This window comes from Lissotriton helveticus, chromosome 8 (genome assembly GCF_964261635.1).
Source record: "Lissotriton helveticus chromosome 8, aLisHel1.1, whole genome shotgun sequence".
Classification (NCBI taxonomy): Eukaryota; Metazoa; Chordata; class Amphibia; order Caudata; family Salamandridae; genus Lissotriton; species Lissotriton helveticus.
Genome location: NC_136069.1, coordinates 1060147438 through 1060170583, shown reverse-complemented (window position 1 = coordinate 1060170583; position 23146 = coordinate 1060147438). Strand labels below are relative to the sequence as shown.

The 23146-nt window shown below is 43.0% G+C and overlaps 1 protein-coding gene across 1 annotated transcript in view; it reads right to left on the bottom strand.

Annotated features, from left to right (window-relative positions):
• Positions 1-1337: 1337 nt before the first annotated feature.
• Positions 1338-23146, bottom strand: part of XK (X-linked Kx blood group antigen, Kell and VPS13A binding protein) — a 92634-nt gene continuing 70825 nt past the window's right edge. Inside the window, exon 3 of the mRNA XM_078658938.1 lies at positions 1338-2167. Within this exon, the coding sequence (XP_078515064.1) occupies positions 1338-2167 (830 nt within the window). The remainder of the gene's footprint in view (positions 2168-23146) is intronic.

The following is a 23146-nucleotide window of genomic DNA, read 5'->3' as shown; positions in this document are numbered from 1 at the left end:
GGGAAAAGCATTGGAGGGTTCTGTAAAAATTTAGAAGGGCTGTTGTGGGAAAAAGTGAAATCAGGGTATTTGTTAGATAGAAAGTCCTTTGCACAAGGTATTTTCTGGCCAGGGAGTAATGTTTATGGCCATGGAAAATTATTTGCAAAGCTTCAAATGAGTTTGCGGAGTTTTAATAATGTGTCTATTGACAACTACCATATAACTGATCATATTCTGGCAATTCATAATTTTTAAATGTTGGCCTGAAGATACTGCTATGTAATATATGTCAGTGCCCACTGGAACTGATTGGCACTCTTTCGAAAAACAAGGGAGGCCAGAATAGACAATATAGCTAAGCACTTTCTCAAGCCTAGCAGGTATAAGTTCCATAAGATGCTAAGTATAAGAAACAGTTGCAAGTTACAGGTAGAAATACAGAAAAATGCAGTAAAACATTTTCCTCCACACAAAATATTCCCAATGATTTATTTGACTAGAGTGCAGACAGTGCACAGTACACAGCACCGAACAAGATATCTATGTTGGCCACAATATTTACCATAATTTTGTTGTGCCACCAACAAAAACTTTTAGTTACACAGTTTTGCCTAACCAATTGCCCCTCAGGCACTGTGGTTCAACACTATTCACACAATATTTACAGAGTAAAAGGAGTAGCTCGTAGAAATACTTAGTACTTGTCAAGCTGTATAAATGGGCGTCACGCCACAATATCAAGGCCAATAATTTTTACCTGCACACGTATCCACACAGCAATATAAAATACCTCTATATGGTCATGGTAAGCACATATAGGGAACGGAAGAATTGCTATTCTAACTACTTACCTTGGCAATATCTTGGTGGTCGGTATTGTGGCGTCAATAGGAGTGCAGGTTGATGTTAAAACTTCGATATTGTGACTCCCAACGTTACAAACCCTGAGTCTGATTGACTTTCATGAAATGTGAATTTGTCATTTGTTCTCCAACCTTCATTGTCATTAATAAGACAAAATACTACTGAAATGACATCTCCTGCCACAAAAAGGATATCTGTCTTAAATGCCAAACCAGAACACCCCTTTGTGGGGCAAACCTGTCCCAAAAATGCAAAACACAAAATGTACCGACATGAGGACTGTGGAGAGGCTGCCACCATCTTTGTATGAGATCTATGTAAACGTTACCACAGCATCCGCTTTACTTTCTGGCAAAATGGCATCCCTATACAGGTGCTCTTGAGTGGGCAACAACGGTGCCCAGACACCACAGAACACAGATAACCTCTGTGTTTTGATACTCAATGGCTGCAATGCCATCTGCACTGTGAGAATAAGCCTGTTCCTAGCTTCAGGAATTGGCAACCGCTTCTTCGCCGGCATTCACGTTCTGGGACTCATTGGTTTTGCTACCAGCTGGCACATTATCACCAAAATCGTTGAAAGACTTTATGTCCCCTTTTTCTAGTGAGTCAGAAGAATTTAGAGGCTTGCATATGAAACAAAGGAACTTGAAGCATGCAAGCAAGCCCTCTGAGATGCTGGAAGAAAAGAGCTTCTTGCAAGGATGGCAAAACTGGTAGAACACAAGCATGAACAAAACAGAAAAGCAGTAACATATCAGTAGTTGGAGCACCAGCAAAGGGGCACATACGTATGTGTAGACATCCGTTTTAAAGATGTACCACAAAAGCAAGAGAAAGGCATTCTCAATGAACCGTAGCATGTAATACACAGCCATTCTGTACCAGTTCTGGGATTTGTTAATCAAGTCTGGATCATTTAGTTTCAGCTGAACAGCTGACCAGCAGAACATGTTAATGCCCGCATACAAGAATGTCAAAAGACACAGAACGATTCCCGTGCCCAACCTTGAAAGGGCCTTTTCTAAATTCTCAGGGAAAGGGGACTTGCTCTGCCAGTAGAGGACCCAGGGGTAAAAGAAAAAAACAAAGAAGTTCACCAGCACCACTGGGAGGATCCAGATTTGTAGGACAGAGCTGAATAGGACCAGGACAGTGACTCTAGTGGCGATCTCCAGGCTCCTCCAGAGGAATACGCACAGGTAGGCCACAGGTCTCACACTAATCTCGTAATCATCATATTTGATCTTAATTGCCAAGATGTTGCAGCGTATAGCACCATAGACGATGGAAAGCAGGGAAATGGTCATACAGAAACCTGTAAATAAAAAAAAAGTATGGTGAGTACAGATGATCTTTGAACATGCAGAGGACTTTCTCATGCACACACTGAATGATTCCTCAGAGACATAAACTATACAAGAGGTCAAACTGATATCATCAATGTAAAATGACACTTAGATATTTTACTGTATGTCGCCATGCCTCAATGATGGAGGGAGCTCTATCTGAGATATAAGAGACACAAGGTCACAGCTCTCATCCATCAGATGTTGTGTCATCTGGGCACACTTCACAAGAAAAGGTGTACGTATATAATATTCCTAATGTATGCCTCTAGACCATATTGGCTGTGACAAAAGAATTACCTGAGGCAGAGCGAGATTAAGTAATTTGCGTGGAATATCCTGTTTTTTTAAAGTGAGTAAAGCCTAGATTTGAATGTGTGACTTCTTGCTCCAAATCTAGGGCCTGATTTAGAATTGGGTGCTTGGTCACAAGTATAACGGATATCCCACCTGTGGTATTACCAGTGCATTACAAAAGAACCAATTTGTAAGAAGGTGGAATAATTAGACCGCGTATCATTGTCTTAATTTTTCATGTCTGAGGTTTAGGAATGTCAAAGTAGCATTTTCTTATTTTTTAGTAACACTGTTATCTTTCTTTCAAACCTACTTTGTCACTCACATTTAGTTAATAGGAACTTAACGTGTGAGCTACTGATCCTATCTGGTGATAGAGCTTGCTCACAAATAGGATTGTAGCAGAAGGATTTGTTATGTGATTACACTGCTTCATGTTATGGGAACACCATTTTATTAGTCCGTTTAGTTAACCAAACACTGCCTTAGAAGCTTTTAAGACACCTATTGGTCTGTACCAGAATCCAACTCAAGAAATCATAGAGCTAGAAAACTAGTGCCCAAAGGGATGGAGCATGTAGTCACCCAAATATCTTCATTGTTATGCATTCTCCCTAATCTCGGCTTTTGATAACTGGAAAAGCGCCCACAAATCTATAATAAACATATTGTGGGTACATATTGCATACTTCTTGGAATGCATATTTGGCCATCCCCATTCTCCAGGTCGCGAAAGACTACCGATCTCAATAGCCAATACACTAAGATTTCACTGTTACTCCAAAGCTAACTTTGACAAAGCATGTTTTAGAGAAACAAAGGATTATAGGACAGAAATAGATAAGAACATACAAATGTAATGAATAACTGGCAAGTAATACAATTCAGACATGATGTACGAGCTGAGAAAATGGTGCCATATCAGTTCAATGCCTCCTCTTTGGCACACTTGAAAAAACAAACATTGGACTTCCTGCAGTGCTGAAACTGACAATAGAATAGAATCAAAGCCATGTTCTACTAAAAAATGTCACTGCTTCCTATCTAACACCCATAATGTATGAACTTACATAGTGGACGGCATAATACATTGGTGAAATGTTAAATTGGCTCAGGTAGTAAAACGTAAATAGTTTTTTTTTTAAAATGCCTACTAATAAGTTATTTAAGAGCAACATTAGTTGACATCAAAATACAATTTCAATAACAGCATTGCAGTGAAAAGCAGAAAGTCAAACAATCGAGCACATGCAAGTGACATGACCAATAAAGACACAGCATTTGTGTGTCTGTGTGTGTGTGCAGAGTGATAATCACTGCCTTTAAGTATTCATAATCTATGCAACTCATTATATAGATTTGAATTTCTTTTTAAACTTACTTTATTGATTTTCAATTTACAGGTATTTCACATACTTATTCCATTCCTATTACTGACTCATTGCAGATATGTTTGTAAATTATACCTCGTTCTTGATAAGACATATTAGTTGGCAGGGTTAAGACAGTAGGCAATCAATATATTCTTAAACGCTGTTTTACAAAGAGAAAAACAGTCACAGACAAAAAGATTAAACAACCCCTCCCTAACTCCCAAAACTAGTTTGAGTGGTCCATTTTGGTTCATGGTGTACATGATTGGGAGGCTTGTAAAGTGCTTCGATATGGCAGTGTGTGGGTATGCGCCCAATATGCAGGCAGTTAGGTGAGTAGAATAAACGTTCCTCTATGCCTGCTAGGTATCAGATATGTGTGCCCAGAATTACTCCAGCAGGTGAGCCCAATCCATCGAGATTGTTTTTTTTACGAAGCCCTCTATATTACTCTCGCCTCAGAGCTGTGCCTTTTGCAGTGTCCCAGCACAGAACCTCCACCCCAAGCCCCCTATCTTGGTGCCTTATTTGTCTTCCACCATTGTGTGAGCATTCTTTTTGCCAATAGTAAGGTAAGGTTGGCGAAGAATTGGATCACTTTAGCTGTTTTGGGGAGAGGGGCAAACCCAGGATTCCATAGACACCAAGAAGTTATCATTGACAGATGTGAGAGACCCTCTGAAACTTACCCCAATAACAGACAGAGATGGGTATGACCAGATCATATGAATTAAGTCTGCGTTAGGTGTATGAAAACGTGGGCACCCTGAAGAGGCCGATGGGTACATCACATGTACCTTGTGTGGTGTTAAGTAAGTATGCTCTATGTAGTACTGAGAGCTGTATGAACTTGAACTGGGAATTACGGGAAATCTGCTTATGGGTATTTGAGAATAGTGGCCCATTCCATATCAGACAGGGCTTTCACGTGGGCAAGATGGCGGCCGGTCACTCGGCTGAGTGAGCTGGGTGAAACACTCTCTCCTGGTTTACTCGCTGATCTACGGTGTATTATGGCTCTTGAAGATTGAAATTGGGCAGGACTTTTGAAAACCTATTCAATAACTTCAGTTACTTCAGTTTAAAAAAAAATGCTATGCTGTGGGGGCCCCTGGTCTCTAGGAATCGACTCACCAGCTGGATTCTCTCTCTGCGGACGGGCTCCTCCGCTTGTTGCTCTGGCTGCGGCTCCATCTTTCAGCTGTTTGGTTCTCCGTGCCTAGTCATTAAGCATGGGCGGATTTTACGAATTGGCAATCCGCGAACTTGCGTATTTACGGATTCGCAATCGCAAAATCCGCGAACTCTTGCGAATTTGCGGAATTTTTTTTGTGTTCGCAAGGATTTCTGCCAGTTCGCGAGAGTTCTGTACCAGTTCGCAATTGCGAACTTACTTGTCGGCTCGCAACGGCCGCGACTATGTTGTTTCTACATCTGGTTCATCATCACAGGTTCACAGCACCCTCTGTTTCACCACTGCCACCCTCTGGTACACCCATGCCACCCTCTGGTACATCACTGCCACCTTCTGGTTGGTTTATCACTGTAGATTATGGGGGTGAAAAAAAGCAAGCACACCTGCCCTGCTTCAACTGACATGAATTAATTTGGGGTTGATTAATGTGTCACTGAATTTAAACTTCCAGTCTGGCTGGCACCTGCTTCCTTATCTGTAATTTGCTGAACTCTGAAGGGGGCCCTCAGGAAGCACTACAGGGAATGGTTACTAAGATAAGATTGAACTTTTGCACCTGCTGAGTGCTTTCAGTTTTGTCTGTAATTGCTTTCTGTTGCACTGTAATTTTTTTAACAGGACCTTTGTTGTATACTTGTAGCTATTCTCTGAGCCTGCTGTGAGGGTCAGAGCAGGGTCATAGAATAGTTGCAAGTAGGCAAATGAACTCTGAAGGGGCCCCTCAGGAAGCACTACAGGGAATGGTTACTAATGATAAGATTGAACTTTTGCACCTGCTGAGTGCTTTCAGTTTTGCAAAAATCCAAATATCCAGCAGCATCCACAAAAGTAATCCTTCCAGGTCAAGATCCAAATCAAAGTGACCAGCACATGAAGAAAGCACTGGGAGGAGCCTGGTGGACAGGAACAGGAAGTTGGAGACTGTGGGGCACTTCCTTCCTCCCACCCCCACCCCCCAAAATGAACTCCTTGCAAAGAAAAAGTGCAGGCAAATGTCAACCTGAGGAGTTATTCTGATAAAAATCATAATTTTCAAGGTTTATGCTGCCTGCTGGTGGATTTCTTGTGCGAAATTGCAAATTTTGCAATCTCGCAATTGCGAGATTGTCGCTGCCCGCCGCATCTACGTGTTCGCAAGTATTTACTCCCGCGAAATTGTATAGTATTCAGTTGGCAAGTGCGACCAAGCAAAAAATCCGCTTCGCACGGATTTTACCAATTTTCGGCAAGTTCGCGAGAGTTCGCGGATTGCGAATTTACCGAAAATCCGCGAGCGGAACGGATTTTACGCCCATGCTTACTAGTCATGCCGCCTAAAGCCCAGGTGAAGAATCCGGCTTCTGCCTCCACAGGACGCGTTTCGACAGCCCGGGGGGCCGGCTCTTTGAAGTTAGCCACTGTGGTGGAACAGTCCCCAGCAGTGCAAGTATCGGGAGCGGGAATTGGCGGGGACGCTGTGGGCGCGTGCCGCAGGGTGAAAAACTCTATCAGGAGAGTAGCAAAAACATGCTCGAATATTGCCTCAAGAATCGTGGAGGCGGAAGAGAGGATCTCCACTCTAGAAGATGACATGGACACTCAGAGGGGCATTACAGACCTCATTAAAACTCAAAGTGACGACATGCTGTGGAAACTCACAGACATTGAAAACAGAGCAAGGAGGAACAACTTGAGAGTTTTGGGAGTCCCGGAAGGGATGGAAGGGTCGGACACCAGGCAGTTTGTCGTCGAACTGTTCACTGAAGCATTTCCTGAGGTTAAACAGTGGGACTGGCAACCTGAAGTCCAGCGGGCACATCGCTTTCCGTTTAAGCGGAGGCAACGGACTGCCCAAACTGAGGATAAGCCTCGCCCTATCTTAATATGCTTGAATAAATTTCTAGCCAGGGAAAAGATTTATGATTTAGCCAGGCCAGATAGGAGGCGGGCTGGGAAAGGATGTGAGTTTTTTGTCAGGCCTGACTTTTGTCCAGCTACTGTTGAGCGGAGGTGGCATCTCCGACAGCTAATAGCACCTTTCCAGTCAAAGGGAGCTCAAGTATTGTTGCTCTTTCCCTCTAAACCTACAATTATTTATCAGGGCCAGACCAGATTTTTTGTTTCTGAAGTTCAGGCTAAGGAGTTTTTGAACTCACTTTAGGCTCTAAAGCTATGTTTTCCTATGTCTTTTTTCTTCAAGAACCTAAGGGTCCTTAAGTGGGGGTATTGGCCATTTGTTGGGGAAGAGTTTGGTTCCTATATTCTTTTTCTTTTCTCCTTTTCTCCCCACGGCCGAAACCCCAACCCGTTATTAATAGCTTGGCAATGACACCAGGGGAAATTGTGCCAAACCAGTCCTTCCATCACAAGGCCCTCGGTCCTATTGCCTTACATGGGGGGTGCGGGGGTAGGGGGGCTACAGGTGGGTGGGGTTAGGGTGGCTAAGGGTTGGGAGGGTGGTCAGGGGGGAGTGGGAGGGGTTCAAAAATAAAAAAAAATGCTTGAATTTAAAGTATATTCGTGGCACTTTTGTTGGTACTGGTATCCTTAGAGTATGTTCATTTCTAGAAGGGTGGATTAAAATTGTTCTGTACGCACTTTTCGGGTCAGGCTCTCTTATGATAGTAAATGGCGCAGTGTAAATTCCGCCTAGGTTCTTGGAATATATGTGGGCTGAATGATGGTAAGAAAAGGGCCCTGTTCTCGAGAATCATTCAAGCTCTGCAAATAGATGTACTTTGTTTGCAAGAAACGCATGTTCCCTGGAGCAATCGTGATTATTTCCAGGGTTTGATTTAATCGGATGCTCCCGCCAGACCTCTATGATTAGAGGGGTGGCAATTCTATTGAGACGGGGGGTTGGATCATGTAGGAAAACTAGTCATGGTAGCGCAGGGAGATGGGTAATCGCTGAGTTGACAATCAATGGCAGACCTTTAACTGTTTGCACAGTGTACGGCTCAAATTTAGACGACCCGGCAGTAGTATATTATTTGAATGTAGAGCTGGCATTATGACCTCATCCTATTTGTTTGTGTGGGGATATGAATATTAATTTGTTTGCTGATTTGAATTTAGCAGGTGGTCAAAGATATGTGGGCAAGAAGCCTAAAGTCATTAGGGCGCTCCAAGCTCTGGTTCAAGAGCACTGTTTGATTGACCTCTGGTTTCGCCATAATAAAAATCAAGATGGCTTTACATATTATTCTGCCCCTCATAATAAAATGTCCCGGTTGGACTATTTTTTTATGTCGGATCAGCTTGCTGAGGTTACTTCTATTTCAGCCCCCCCCAAGAATTTTGTCAGATCACAATCCCCTGATCGTCGAATGTCCTCTTTCTCACGGGCCTGGTGTCCCAAGGGTCTGGACATTCAAAAGAAAACTATTACTGGAACAGTCTTATTTAGAACACATGAGGAATTGGTTAATTGAATTTGTAAATATTAATAGGGGGACAGCTTCTGGTAACACAGTCTGGGATACACTTAAGGCTGCAGTCCGGGGGGAGACGCAGAGTTTCTCGGCCTGTCAACGGAGGACAATCCAAGAACAAACTAGAAGGCGTATTGAGGAGTTGAGGGTTGCAGAGGTTCAATTAATAGGTGCTATTAAGGAGGGTCGGGACAAAGGTCAAAGTCAGTTACTGGTTGCTAAAACTAGGGCTGGTCTGCTGGAGTTCTTTGGTCAGGACCTGGCTGCTAAGTTCTTACAGTTTTGTACTATGATGTTCGAGTTTGGGGAAAAATCTGGCAGGGTCCTGGCCAAACGACTCCAGCAGAGGAGTCTGGCCAACCGTATCACTAAGATCCAAGATTATCAAGGCCATGTTCATGACACACAGGATGGGTGTTTTTTAGCAGTTCTATCGCACATTGTATACAGAGGAAAATACTTTTCTTCAGGACATTAATACCCTTCATGTTACGGCCCAACAGAATGAAGCTCTATCTGCCCCCATAGAATGGGAAGAGATTGAGCTAGCAATGAATTCATTAGCGAACGGCAAAGCTGCAGGCTCAGATGCTATTCCTTTGGAATTTTATAGTGTGTTCCGCTTGGAGATTCGGGTGGATTTTCTCTCAGTTCTTAGTGCTGCACAGGAAGGCAACATACCGGACTCATGGCGCCAAACTACTATCGTTCTCTTTAGAAAGAAAGACAAACCAGAGCTTGACCCTTCCTCGTTTTGCCCTATATCTCTTATAAATACAGACAGTAAAATGTATTCCAAAATGTTGTCCACCAGATTAGCCTTGGTGATCTCTCCATTGGTTTCATTATGGCAGCACAGCTTTATCCAGGGCAGGGATATGGCCGACCATGTCCGCCGGGTTATCGCACTTCTGAATTGGGCTCAGGTTACTGAGTCTCCCCTTGGAGCGATCCTGTTGGACGCCGAGAAGGCGTTCAACAGGGCCGCTTGGGGGGTTTTGTGGGCAGTTCTCCGTTGGAAAGGTGTTAGTCTTGAGTTTATCCAGGCAGTTCAATCGCTTTATATTGCTCCAGTGGCCACTTTTTGCGTTTCTGGTCTGGTGTCAACAATATTTAGCATTAGCAGGGGCACTAGGCAGGGTTGTCCCTGCTCGCCCTTGCTTTTTGCCCTGTACATCGACCCTTTTTTAAGCAAAATTGAGTGTTCTTTAAATATTCTGCTGGTTAGGGTCAATGCTACCGAGTACAAGACATTGGCTTATGCCGACGATATTGTAGCTTTAACCAGGGATGTTGCATCTGCCTTCTCTGTCCTAAAGAACCTAGCAGAACAGTATGGTGAGCTCTCTGGCTACAAGCTCAATATCACCAAAACCCAGGTTATTCAAACTGCCGCTATGGGTCCTTCTCAAGCCCCAGTGGTTCAAGTTGCAACATATCTAGGGGTTAAAATCTCTGCCCTAGTTGGCAATATTCCAGATTTGAATATTTTGCGGGTTATTGAATCAGTTAACTCTATCCTAGTAAGATTGGACAACTTACATCTCTCTTTGTATGGTAGGTGTAACGTCCTTAAAATGTTGGTTCTACCTACGTTTTTATATCTATTCAGAACCATTCCAATGGAGTTCTCACAAATAAGCCTGGCCAGAGCAGAAAGGACCTGCAATAGATTTCTCTGGGGGTATCGTCGCCCTCGTAGGGCAGCTAAGTGGATGGGCCTCTCGAGAGTCCGAGGGGGTTGGTCAGTTCCGAATCTTTTGCTATATTACTAGTCCGCCCTGCTCCAACATTTTGGCCTGCCATTGCTCGGGGACAGGGCGGTGGTGCAGTCGTTCTGTAGACCTACTATCTATGAAATAGGGCTTGGAGAGGATGCTAAGGGGATCTTATTGCGGATTCTTGAACCCAGCTATTATAAGAAGACTAAGTTTAAGGTTTTTGGGGCCATGTTTTCAGTTTGGCGTAAGATTCGGCGTAAATGGTCGATTCCCAATATTAATTCCTATACACCATTCACCGCTGCTAGACTCTTTGCCGTCCATTTTTCAAGATCAGACCATTTTTAGGTGGTTGTCGCTAGGGTTGGGAGCTCTTGGTGATTTAGGCTTTGATGGGAAAATGGCCTCCTTTTAATTTCTAAAGGATAAATTCTATCTCAATACATATGATTTATTTTTTTAAATATCTGCAGATCCGAAGTTTTGTTGTTAAAATGAAGGGTCAAGCTACCACCTTGTTTGACAAGATTACATTGATTGAATTGACTCAGAGGAGGTCAAGAATTGGCGTAGTGTATCAGCACTTACTATCAGGCCTTCCAGATGATCTTTCTCTACAGAATGCCAAGTGGGAGGCTAAGCTGGGTAATACAGGGGTGGACATTAGTCAGGCTCTTGAACTGGCCAGCAGTGTGTTAGTATCTGGAAGTCTACGATTTTAAGGCTGTATGGCTTTGCTGGATCCTTATTACACGCCGGCTGAAATGTCAAAATGGGGGGCCGTGGGGGCCATTGTTGTCCAAGATGCAGCCTCTCAGCAGCCAATGAAGTACATATGTTCTTTGGCTCCCCAAAATTGGGGGTCTTTCTTTTGGATGTAGAGCGATTTTTAAATTCCATGCTCAGTATCCCGGTTGTCCTTTCACCAGAGATGGTGATATTTGGATTTGAAAGTAATGACCCGCAGAGAGATCGAGGCATACCTCTGCCCTTCTGTTTATTGCTATGTCTTTAGTCCGGCTTTGTATTACCAGTAAACAAGAAAAGAGTGTTGAGTGGTTCACACAGACCACAGTTAGGAGCAACTAAGAAAGGGGGGTTATTGACGGCCAAATTCAGGACGTTTCAGGAAGGCCCTCACTCACCACCTAGTGATGACATGCTTCATCATCGGGCCCCACCAAAGAGACAGAGTGCCTCTTTGGTGTGCTGCGACGCCAGATTTACTGCGGAGCAGGAAAGTGAGATTCGGGCGTGTTGTGTAAAGTAAATTAAACTAATGAGTGGTGAGGATTTAAAAATAGTCAGTAGTGTACCAGAAACAATTTTATTTTTTGATCACTAAGGACAAGTCATTAAAATTAGGTGTTTGGAAAAGAGTCCACAGTTAATTGAGTGGTAGTTTCCTTATAAATCAGTCGACATGTTTCAGCCATGAAACAGTGTAATGTTACCAGGCATTCTTCAGGTCTTATTGGTGTATTAAACCCTGGCGGTATGGACACGCTAAGGCCCACCCTTACCTAGGGACGTGAAAGTGAAAACAACAAAAAAAGTGAAAAAGTGCAAAAAATTAGGAAGAAATGATTGCTTCCTAATTACTCCTGGTTTAGGAGGCTTCCAACTTCATGGTTTCTGCACTTAAATGGTGTCGGGAAAGTACACCATGGGTCACAGGAGGGGGGTGGGAACGTAATTGGCACACCGCCCTCGACGCTCGGCACCCTCAGTGTACCTGCATCACCCTCAACTGGACCCCGAAGGTACACTGAGGGTGCCGAGCGATTATAATTTTATATATATATATATATATATATATATATATATATATATATATATATATATATATATTCACTGAAAAAACCATAGGTTATAGACCATATATAGTTAGGAATTAGCATTTAAAAAACCTTATTTTACTCACACAAAACCATTGAAATTCCATATATAGTTAGTTGCACTAACTATATATCGCGCACCTGCAATCCACTGCTGATCATGTCACATATTACATCATTCATGACATGGTCAGTGACATCACTGATGACATCACTGATGACATCTCAAATGACATCACTGATGACATCACTGATGACATCTCATTTGACATCATTCTTGTGCTAATACGATAAACCTCTTCAGACTCTAATATAACCTTAGATACACTCAGTGTATACAGACACACACACTTCCACTCATCCATGGAGTTACTCACACACCCAGTCAGTCATGCAAAGAAACAATCTCATCTCCATTTCTTCAACTATACAGTTAAACACACCTTACTTATTGAAACATATACTAACACATATTTACTCTCTTATACAATCCCTGATACAAGTTCACAATGATCGATACAACCACTCACTCATTCGGTGGCTCTCATGCACAGTTATTTATATATGCCAACTCTCACATGTACTGTGTTTTACATATGTACTTACTATGACATGTAGCATTGAGATATCCATTCACTCATCAATACACTCATGCACACAGTCAACTGCCCATGTAGCTGTTTCCACATGCACTCTTGAACTCATACACCTAGTGAATAAACTGTTCACACATCTATGCATAGAGTCACACACCTTCCAGCCACCCCCACACAAACTCAATCTCCCATAGAAATACTTGGGCAAGCAATTAATAACACATATAGCCTCTCGTATAGCTAATGATCAACACATGCAGCAGTTTACAGAACAACAGACATAATGATGCACAAATTAAGACAGTTTAGTCACTAACCCATGCATTCAGTGAGACACATTTAATCACTCACTCATACAGTCAGTCACGCACCTACTAAATCCTTCATCCAGACACTTATACATCCACTCATTCTTCAATATGTAAGATATATTTTAACTTTACAGAAACATACAGTCACTGGATGTTGTCATCAGTGATGTCATCAGTGATGTCATTTGAGATGTCATCAGTGATGTCATCAGTGATGTCACTGACCATGTCATGAATGATGTAATATGTGACATGATCAGCAGTGGATTGCAGGTGCGCGATATATAGTTAGTGCAACTAACTATATATGGAATTTCAATGGTTTTGTGTGAGTAAAATAAGGTTTTTTAAATGCTAATTCCTAACTATATATGGTCTATAACCTATGGTTTTTTCAGTGAATTTTCAAGGTTTTGTAAATGCTAATTCCTAACTATATATGGTCTATAACCTATGGTTTTTTCAGTGAATTTCATTGGTTTTTTAACAGCTAATATCTGTAGCTGTAAAATGTATTCTTCTTTAAATCCAAAAATATATTTTATATGTTTATGAATATTTTTTTTTTTAAATATTTTTTTTTTCTTCGTTCCCGCTTCGCGAATCAGGAAGCTTCCCGTTAGCTGACCTTGATGCCGCGAAATAGACCGCGAGCCGGTAAACGTTTCTTTACCGCAAGTGCCGCGTTAGAAAACAACATCGTGACGCCTCCCGTCCGCATGACGTTCCACGTTGTCGCTTGATACGTCATATGACGTGCTACGTTAGCGAACTGGTACGCGAAGCGAGTGCCAAAGCGCAGGTTTCTGGAAGCAAACAGGGAGGCCCTGCAAAGCGCTTAACGTAAACACAGCAAGTCATGTGACTTGGTAATAACACTTTTCATTGGTTCATTTCACTTTTGGTTTCCTAATGATGTAAGACTAGGTCATATAATCTAAAATGAACACTTTTGATTGGTTGAGAACTCTTGTTTTTCCCAAATGATGAAAATCCCTCCTTCTTTCCTCACTCTGACTTTCATCATTGTGAGAGAAAGACCCTTTGTGATCACTGAGCAATGGCTTCTTTAGTAGCTTCAGCTGGTGCTTCCCCACCACCTCCACCACATCCAAGGAAGAGTGGACCACCTGCTCAAGTTGTAATTCAACAAGAAGAAGAAGAAGAGGAACAGGAGGACGAGCACGAAGAGAGGCAGTTTTTGCCTGAGCAGCCCAAGACGTCTCACCGGAAAGAAAACTTCATTTGGCAATTTTTTAAAATTCCCAAAGGTCAGAAAAAAGTAAATGCAAGATACGTAACTTGCCTTATATGTCAAGATAGACTGTCCAGAGGGACCGACAAAAAATACAGTTTCGGAAACTACACAATGCATCGCCATATGACTAGGTGGCATCCTAACAACTACAGTGCTGCACAGTTTCGGAACGACCTAGATAATCTCCCTATTATGGCCAGAAGATCTGTTGTACCGGAAGTAACGGGACCAGAGGGCAGGGAGATGGTGCCAAATATACAAATGAGATTTGGTGAAGTAAAACACACCTGCGTATTTTGCGATGGATTCATTTCCTACGGAGAAAGAAGCATCACTCTGATCAACAGAGCTATTGACTATCATATGCAAGTTTGTCCGAAACGCCCAAAATAATAAATACTTCTTTTTTTTGTTTTGTTGCTCCTGTTGAGCCCTTTACAATGAATCGTTTTCATTGCCCCCTCCAAGAAAAACCCAAAAAAATATAAAACTGTTCCGAAAAATTCAAAAACAGTAAAAAAATGTTCAGAAAAATAAAAAAAAAAGTTCTTTTCAGAACTACCTCCCCGTTATTAAAAAATTGGTACAATATTTGGAACTGTGCCAACCTCTATTTCTCTTAGTTCGCTTCCTAGTTCGCTCGCTGGTACGCGAACTGGAAGCGAACCAAAAACAGTAAGTATAAGGGAAGGAAACACACACTTATGTTAAAAGAAAGACAGCTATAGGGGAGTAAACTAGAGATACTATTACCCATAATCCACTACTGATGATGTCACATATTACATCATTCATGACATGCTCAGTGACATCATCAGCAGAGGATTGCGGGTTTTTTGGCAACATGCCTTATCCACGGTTTAATAACGCTGCCTTTTGCTTTATATAAGTTTTCAAATTGTATGAAATATATACCAATAGGTCTTTATGAACCTTTAGGTAGTGCTTTTGTTCATGAGGTCTGGTCGCTTCCATACACATACAGATGTTTCAAAGATGATCAAGAAGTTTATCTGAATGGAGAGGAATGCACTGAGACGCCAGATCATTCACTAATGTGTAGGCACATACAGTTACACGATTCATGCAACAAACACCGACCAAATATGGCTTGCGTGTTGCAAGGCACGCCAGTTCCTGCTATCATCCCCACGTTCAAGTTGTTGGAAAATGGTAGTTATTTGATGCTCAATAATGAAGATTGTTCTGAGTTAATTAAAAGTATTCCTTTTATCGTAACAGTAAGTGAACGGGTTATTTGCTGCAGAAATGTTCTATTTCCTCCCACACATGAACATAGGGAGTTTTCAATCTGGCCACAAATACCAACCTTGGGACACGTTTCAACGGCATGACAAGAATAAGAGCTCTTTTGTCTCAGAGAGAGGTGGCCTTGAGTTCGGCCCGTGAAACTTTCGTACTTCACATAGCGAACACCCGTACACAGGTTTGCCTTTCAATTTCAGCAACATGTTTCCGACTATCTTTAACGCATCCTCCACAAAATCCCTGGCACACTTTTTTAAAGTTGTTACCAGTGGTCTCGTGACTTCATTTGAGAAAATCTTTGGAGTCATCCCTGCTCCCTTTCATTCCATTTTCTGCACTCTGGTTCGTGGATTGCATTTTTACTTGCATTACCAGCGGACGCTCTTGTGCTTTTTTACATTTTTAAATATGGATGTCCCTCCTATGCAACCTCCGACCCTGCAGCTGCTGACACTGTTCCGCAATCGCATGCTACAATATTATGGCACAATGCCGTTGGCGATATTAAGCACGGCATATGGATTATCTTTTCGGTTCTCCTACTTCACCTGTGTCCAGCCTGTATTTCACTGCCTGACCTGTGATTTCGATTGGGCCATTGATTTGTGTCTCTGCGGACCGGTTTCTCCTGACGTCGACTTTAATCAGCTGATGACTCCTATCATTACTCACGAGTTGATTTGTCCTGGCGAAAGGATTATGGCTGTGGCATTGATGCATGGACTACTTGGTCCCTGGAATTTACTGGCGGCAGCACAGTCTTTCTTGGAACACAGCTTTCTTGAAAACCCACCGAGCTGTCCTCTGATGGTGATAGAGGATCCGGTGCTGGGAGAGCACGTATGTTCTTTTCCGCTTTTAAATTGGATGGCTGAACTGTTTTCGGATGAAGACGGTGACTTCCTATTGGAGGCTGTTGCAGCTTATTTTGCATACACAGTTATGTCATAGACCTTTTTCATGTTTCATATGCTGAGTACTAGCATTTCATTGACAATTCATTGACTTATTTGTCAAGTTTTTATTATTTACCTTGCCTATTGGCTTAAGACTCGATAAAGTACTTGGCTGTTTTATTTTTCTTTAGCATTGAATTTTCCTAGTTTTTAATGCTTTACCTTGCGGACCGTCCACATATAAACTTGCAATCTGCTCTCATGAGATGGCACTTCTATTATCTTATTCAGTTCGTTTCCGGATCATGAGGAGGTGTCATCTAGGTCCTGGATATCTTTACACCGTGTTAAGTTAGCATGGGCTCATTACCGGTTTAAACGCCATTTTTCCTTTTTTGCAACTTCTGCACACGACACTTAGTTGTTGCTTTAGCTTTCCACCTAGTAGTTCATCGTGGTTTACATGAGAATAATATGTTATTGGTCTACTATCTGCTTTACTTGTTAAACTATATCTGTACAGCGAGTGCTAAAGTTTCAAGAACAACACGATACAGAATTGTTATGAGGTCTGATCTCCACGACTTCATACTCATAACATAAGTGCAACTTCTGCCAATTCTGGGCATGAGGCGGGTTTTATATTGCTTTGCCGAACACACATACACAACAGTTGATGCGGTTCACATGAAGAGAGAGCTGGTGTATGCTGATGTGATTCCTTCAAATCTAAGACACTAAAGTATGGGCACGCCCTAAACCAACACAAAGAGACCTTCTTAGCAAATAATATAATATGTGTATTAGGGAGGGTGAGATATAAGCAGCCGCGGGCCGTGGAGGGAGTTACGGTGAGGCAGGGAGGCGGGGAGGGGGAGAAGCAGGGTGGAGCCCTCTCTACCTTGCCCCTCCCCCTCCCCGCCTCCCTGCCCCACCGTAACTCCCTCCACGGCCCGCGGCTGCTTATAAGTGTTGCTAACTCTTATTCATTTACAGCATGTTAACATACTGTCACCATTCGCTTTTTATGTACTAGTAACTATGCTGGTAATTTTGCTACTGATAATATGTGTACTTGTATTCTCCACCCTGCTTCTCCCCCTCCCCGCCTCCCTGCCTCACCGTAACTCCCTCCACGGCCCGCGGCTGCTTATAAGTGTTGCTAACTCTTATTCATTTACAGCATGTTAACATACTATCACCATTCACTTTTTATGTACTAGTAACTATGCTGGTAATTTTGCTACTGATAATATGTGTACTTTTATTATCTAAGGTACTACGCCTGAGAAGACGGCATTAGTAAATAAACATTTCAAATACACATGTGTTCTTCTTAACTCCATGTTCTGGTTTCTAAGAAATATATAACGACCGACTGTTCATGAGTTCCACGTATCCTGAGGTACTATAAGTTCATATTCTGGATTGTCTAAACATTGAGAGTTTGTTATATCCAATGTGACACTGTACCTAGCTTGCTAAATAGTTTTTGATTACTAACGTGAGTTTTGGGACACCCTAATTCGCCGAGGTTCCAATCCTCTGTCCACAGTTCTGTGTGAGAACAGAAACCCTGCGACAGGGGCACCCCCGACCCTTGCTGGACCTTCATCACACTTGCGATACAACTCCAGCAATGCGCCACCTTTAGGGCACAGATACATCACGCATCTGTGCTGTTTTTGCCCCATGATGCGCCGCATTGTAAATGCAGCACACCATAGGTGACGGAACAGCGGCACAGAATGACTAACACATCCCTGGTGATGCGCCAGTCATCATAAATCTATCCCTATGCTTCTTATCTTGTTAGAGATGAACCGCCATATGTATCATCAAAGTTATTTGCATTTCCTAAATAGCGAACTTTAAGGAATAAATAGCGATTCTTTACCATTCCTAGTTTGCGATGAGCTATTTGCTAATTAGCCGAATGTAGCCCAATGTAGCCCAATGTAGCCCAAAGATGGCCGCCAGACACACAAAAAAACAAATGTAGCCCAAATATCAGCCAGATGTAGCCCAACTATAGCCCAGTGACAGAATGACCAATCAGCTTCGCAAACCTCCGTTACGCGAAGCGGAGCGCTGTTACAGATATATATCTTTTTTTGAACGTTAATTTCTCAAAATCCACTGGAGCACATATATTGAGACCTAGCAAAGGCACATCGGGCTACCAGTCCCTAATATTTTGCCAAGTTTCGTGCAAATCCATTCAGCCGTTCAATTATTATTTATTTATTTTTTTTTTGCCCCGCGGGGCCCTTTTAAAACCTCCACATCAAACCTAGGGGGTCAGCGAGGATCTACTATGCCCCCTTATAGTTATTTCCCCCTTTGTTTTGACCTCCTCTTGTCTCTCGATCCTACCGAGAGACAAGATGGCGGCCGCTACGGACTGTTTGGAATGTTGACAGACGCCGGAGAACCAATCAGCTTCGCTTCACAAAGCTCCGTTGCGCGAAAAGTCCGCGAACCAGAGCGCTAACCGGTCCGCTGTTACAGATATATATCTTTTTTTAAACGTTAATTTCTCAAAATCCACTGGAGCACATATATTGAGACCTACAAAAGGCACATCGGGCTACCAGTCCCTACAATTTTGCCAAGTTTCGTGCAAATCCATTCAGCCGTTCGGGCTAAAAGTGAGGCCAACCGCCCTATGGAAAACTCAATGTTAAAAACACGTTTTGGGACCCCCCTTTTTTCTCGGCCCCCACTGGACGAACCCCCCCCAAATTTTCAAGGGCTGCTCAGAAACAAAATGTGCCATTTTCCTGAAAATTTCAGCCAATTCCGTCCACAAACGCCAAAGTTATTAGACATAGAATTTTCAAAAAACCCATAGAGAAAAAATCCTAACTATATATACCTACTGGCGACCGCCAGTAGGTAATATATATATATATATATATATTATTATAATAACCAGGGACTAAGAGTGTTGTTCTACTCTCCCTACCTCTCTCCTTGTTTAAAACGGCTTTGTATTACCTCAGAATGGATTAGTCCAGATGCTCCTACTTTTCTTAATTGGAGAGCGAGGATTTTGGCCCTTCATAATTTAGAGTCAGCAGTCTTTCAGAGGTGGGGCAGAAGGAGGCGTGAGATGGGCAGAAGATCTGGGCCCCGTTGGTGAAGTGGCTCAGATAATAATAAGAAACTATATTGATTTATGTTGGTTAATTATTCACTCCCGGCATTTTGTTGATTTGCCATGTTGTCTGTGCCTCCGTTCTCACCTTTTGCTCATTATTGTCCCTTTTTTCTCTGCCTGCCCCACAGCCTTGGGTTATGTATGTATTTATTCTCTCTTCTTCCTAAATGCCTGTATCTTGCTGGCTCTGTACAATCTTTTGCCACGGTTTATTATGTTCCTGTATTATGTTTATGTTATGTCAAGCTTGAATAAAAAAAAAACAGACAGGGCTTTCACTAAGTCAGTTTCCCATTTCTGTTTCAAGGGGAACAACGAGGTTGAAAGATGTTCCCTTAGGCCCCGATATAGCAAGTGTACCAGACGGCTTCCGTGACACATTGTGTGAAGTGTTTGGAGTAGTTCAAAGGTGCACAGGGTTCTTTGTTCTGCACTGCCCAGTGTTGACGGACTTAGTGGAGGTCACTAGCATGGGTTAGAATTAATGTGTCGGGTACCCCGTGGGTGTTCACAAATTCTGCGTGTGGCATAAGAGTGCCATCTGTAAAGAGGGATCCTACTGTCACCACCGTCTCCCTCTCTGATAGGGTAGCCCGCAGGTCACCGGCGTCCCCATTGGTTTTGGGTAGAACACAAAGTGGAATATTCGGTGCATAAGGGGTGGGCGTGTTAGTATATTTTAGGGCCAATTTCCAGTAGTGCATAGCATTCTTAAGGAACAACAAGTCTGCCTGTTGTTTTGAGGAGTCTGGGCAAAGTAGGGCTTAAAGTGTCCCTTATCGTAGTTGTATGGGTGAGTAGCCGATCTCAAACAGGTTGTGGCCAGCCAACCATTGGAGTTATCCATCTATATAATAGCCTTTAAAGTCTGGGACCCCCATACCGCCTTTAATTGCTGGTGATTGGAGTTTAGACAGCCTAATCCTACGACAACCTACTCCCCAAATCAAGCCTATCAATAAAGAGTCCAGGAGCCTAAATACCGAAGCAGGGAGCACTATTGGCAAATTTACAAAATGGTATAACAATCTCGGCAACATTACCATCTTGGCCACTGCTAGTTGACCCGTCGTGGATAATGGTAATTTAACCCAGAAGGCCACTTGTGACTTCAAGGAGTTAATCATGCATACTATATTCCCTTCCAGGATGTCCTGTGTATCTTTTTAAATCTGGATGCCTAAATATCTGAAGGTGACCGGCTCCACTTTCAGTTGTACCGTACCAAACTGCAAAACAGGCACTGTGTAAGAAAAGTAGAGTGAGTACACATGATTTGGAGGCATTGATCAGCAGTCCTGACAAGGCACTGAGTCGTGTAAGCAGAGAGGATAGAGTGTGCATGTCCAGGCGTTAGATCTCTGAGATACAAGGGCATGTCATTGGCATACAACGACACTGAGTGTATAACCCGCGCTATTGGTATCCTGATTGCTGGCATCACCTGGCGAAGATGTTGAGCCAGTGGCTCTATTGCTAATACAAGCAAAAGTGGTGAGAGGGGACATCCTTAATGGCTCCCACAGAATATCCGATATGATGGGGAAATATATTGGCCGGTTTTGGCACTAGCCGTGGGCAGAGTATAAAGCAGCTCTATTCAGGAGGGGTTCCATATAGTCGTAGCGTTGCGAGCATGTAGTCCCATCCTAAGGTTTCGAATGCTTGCCGGTTGTCCAGTGATAGACAGTCAGCATATGGGAAATGGTCGCTGGATGAGTCAATCAAGCCAAATAGGCAGCTTATATTTAAAGAAGTATTGCAACGCGGTACAAAGCCGCATTGGTCTGTATGAATCAGCCTGGGGAGCAAGGGAAGTAGGCGGCGAGCCAGAATTTTACTGAGTATTTATACTCCGTATTTAGGGTGTATAAGGGCCTGTAATAGGATAACTTTTTAGGAAGTTTATCTGGTTTTAGTAAATAGGTTACTATTACTTCCCTGATCGTGGGGGGCAAGGCTCCCTCCTCCAGGGGCGATACGTATAGCTGTTGCAGTTTCGGTGTCAGTTGTGGTGCAAAGGTAGAGTAAAATTCTATAAGAAGCCCATCCAAGCCCGGCACCTTATTGCAAGCTATCTCTTTAATTACCCAATGAATCTCTGTCTTTGTGTTTGGGGACGCCAGGTCCTTAACATCCACTGCCAAGATTATGGGAAGGGGTAGCGCCATGAGGAAAGTGTATATCGCCTCCGGGGAGGCTGGTAGTGAAGTGGTGTATAGGTCTGTATAATGATCATGAAACACCGTGTTGATTTCGAGTTGCGTAGTCACCAACCCATGTACAAGGGTGATAACTGATAGTATAGGTGTGGGAGAAGGCTGAGGCTGTATTAGATGAGCCACTAATGTATCCAACCTGTCTGCCTCAGAGTGTGCCCGTTGGGTATAGATGTTTAGGTCGATCAGCCGCAAGCACTCCAAGAGTTCTGCATATTTCACTCCTGCCTCTCTCAGCTCCACTTCCTTCGATGCATAATTCTGAGATGCTACCTCTAGAGATTGTAACTCTGTCTCTAGCTCCATTATATCCCAAATGACTTCCTACCTGGCCCCACTACAGTGCTCATTGAGACCCTGCGGATGACTACTTTGAAGGCCTCCCATTCTATCTGACGAGTGGTAGCTGTGCCTGCATTCTCGGAAAAGTAGGAGATGATTAATGTGGCTAAAGTCTTTCTGAATACCGAAACACCTCATTATATAGATATAGCATTCACAAAGTCTATGTGTCATATGGATATAATATTTCAACAAATCACTACGTATAAGATATTTCAAAATTAAAATTCAATTGAATTTCGATGTGATGCTGGTGGGCAAAGATGGCGTCCGCTGGTCGGACGTGAGAGCAATGAGCTCCACACAGCGCTCCCCTTCTTCAACAGACTCAAATGGAAAAAATGCTCTGTTGATTTTCTGATGATAACCAAGACCAAGGAAACTGATGGCAAAACCTGATTTGAGTGAAAAGTCAAACAAACAATAACAAACGATAACAGCACCACTAACACAAGAGGATTAGTGTCAGCGGCAGCTCCGGGATCAACCTACCTGCCTAACTGCTCACTTGCACAGACGGAGGGCTGGGAAACTTGCCGATAGGCGTACCTGGTGCTAGGAGATACGATACACCGTCAGCCATTCAGCCACAGACGCAGGAAGTGGAGCTGAGAGACTTGCCGGTAGACGTACCTGGTACTGGGAGATACAATACGCTGTCAGCTATCAGCCGCAGCTGTAGGAGGCGGAAGCTGTGTGTGCGGAGCGAGCAACTAACTGAAGGTGGTACAGACGGAAGAAGGCTGCACACCGAATGTTTCTGGCCCCCTGGAGGCATCATACTGGAAAAGCTCTGCCGGTAAGCGTATCGTTTAAAGGGGGCCTGCATCGACGGTACAGAATGCCATTGTACTGCAGCTGAAGCTGAAAAGTGGTTAATAAAAGGGGGAAAACTGTATTTAAATACGCAGAGGTCTTCAAGGATTTATGCTCTGGTGCTAAGATCTGGGGACAAAAGCATACAGTTTGGTGACTTGTGATACAAATAAGATAAAAGGGGAAATCTCAATTCCTTTTAATTGAACTACTTGACTGTAAATTTGTGCTACCATACCCC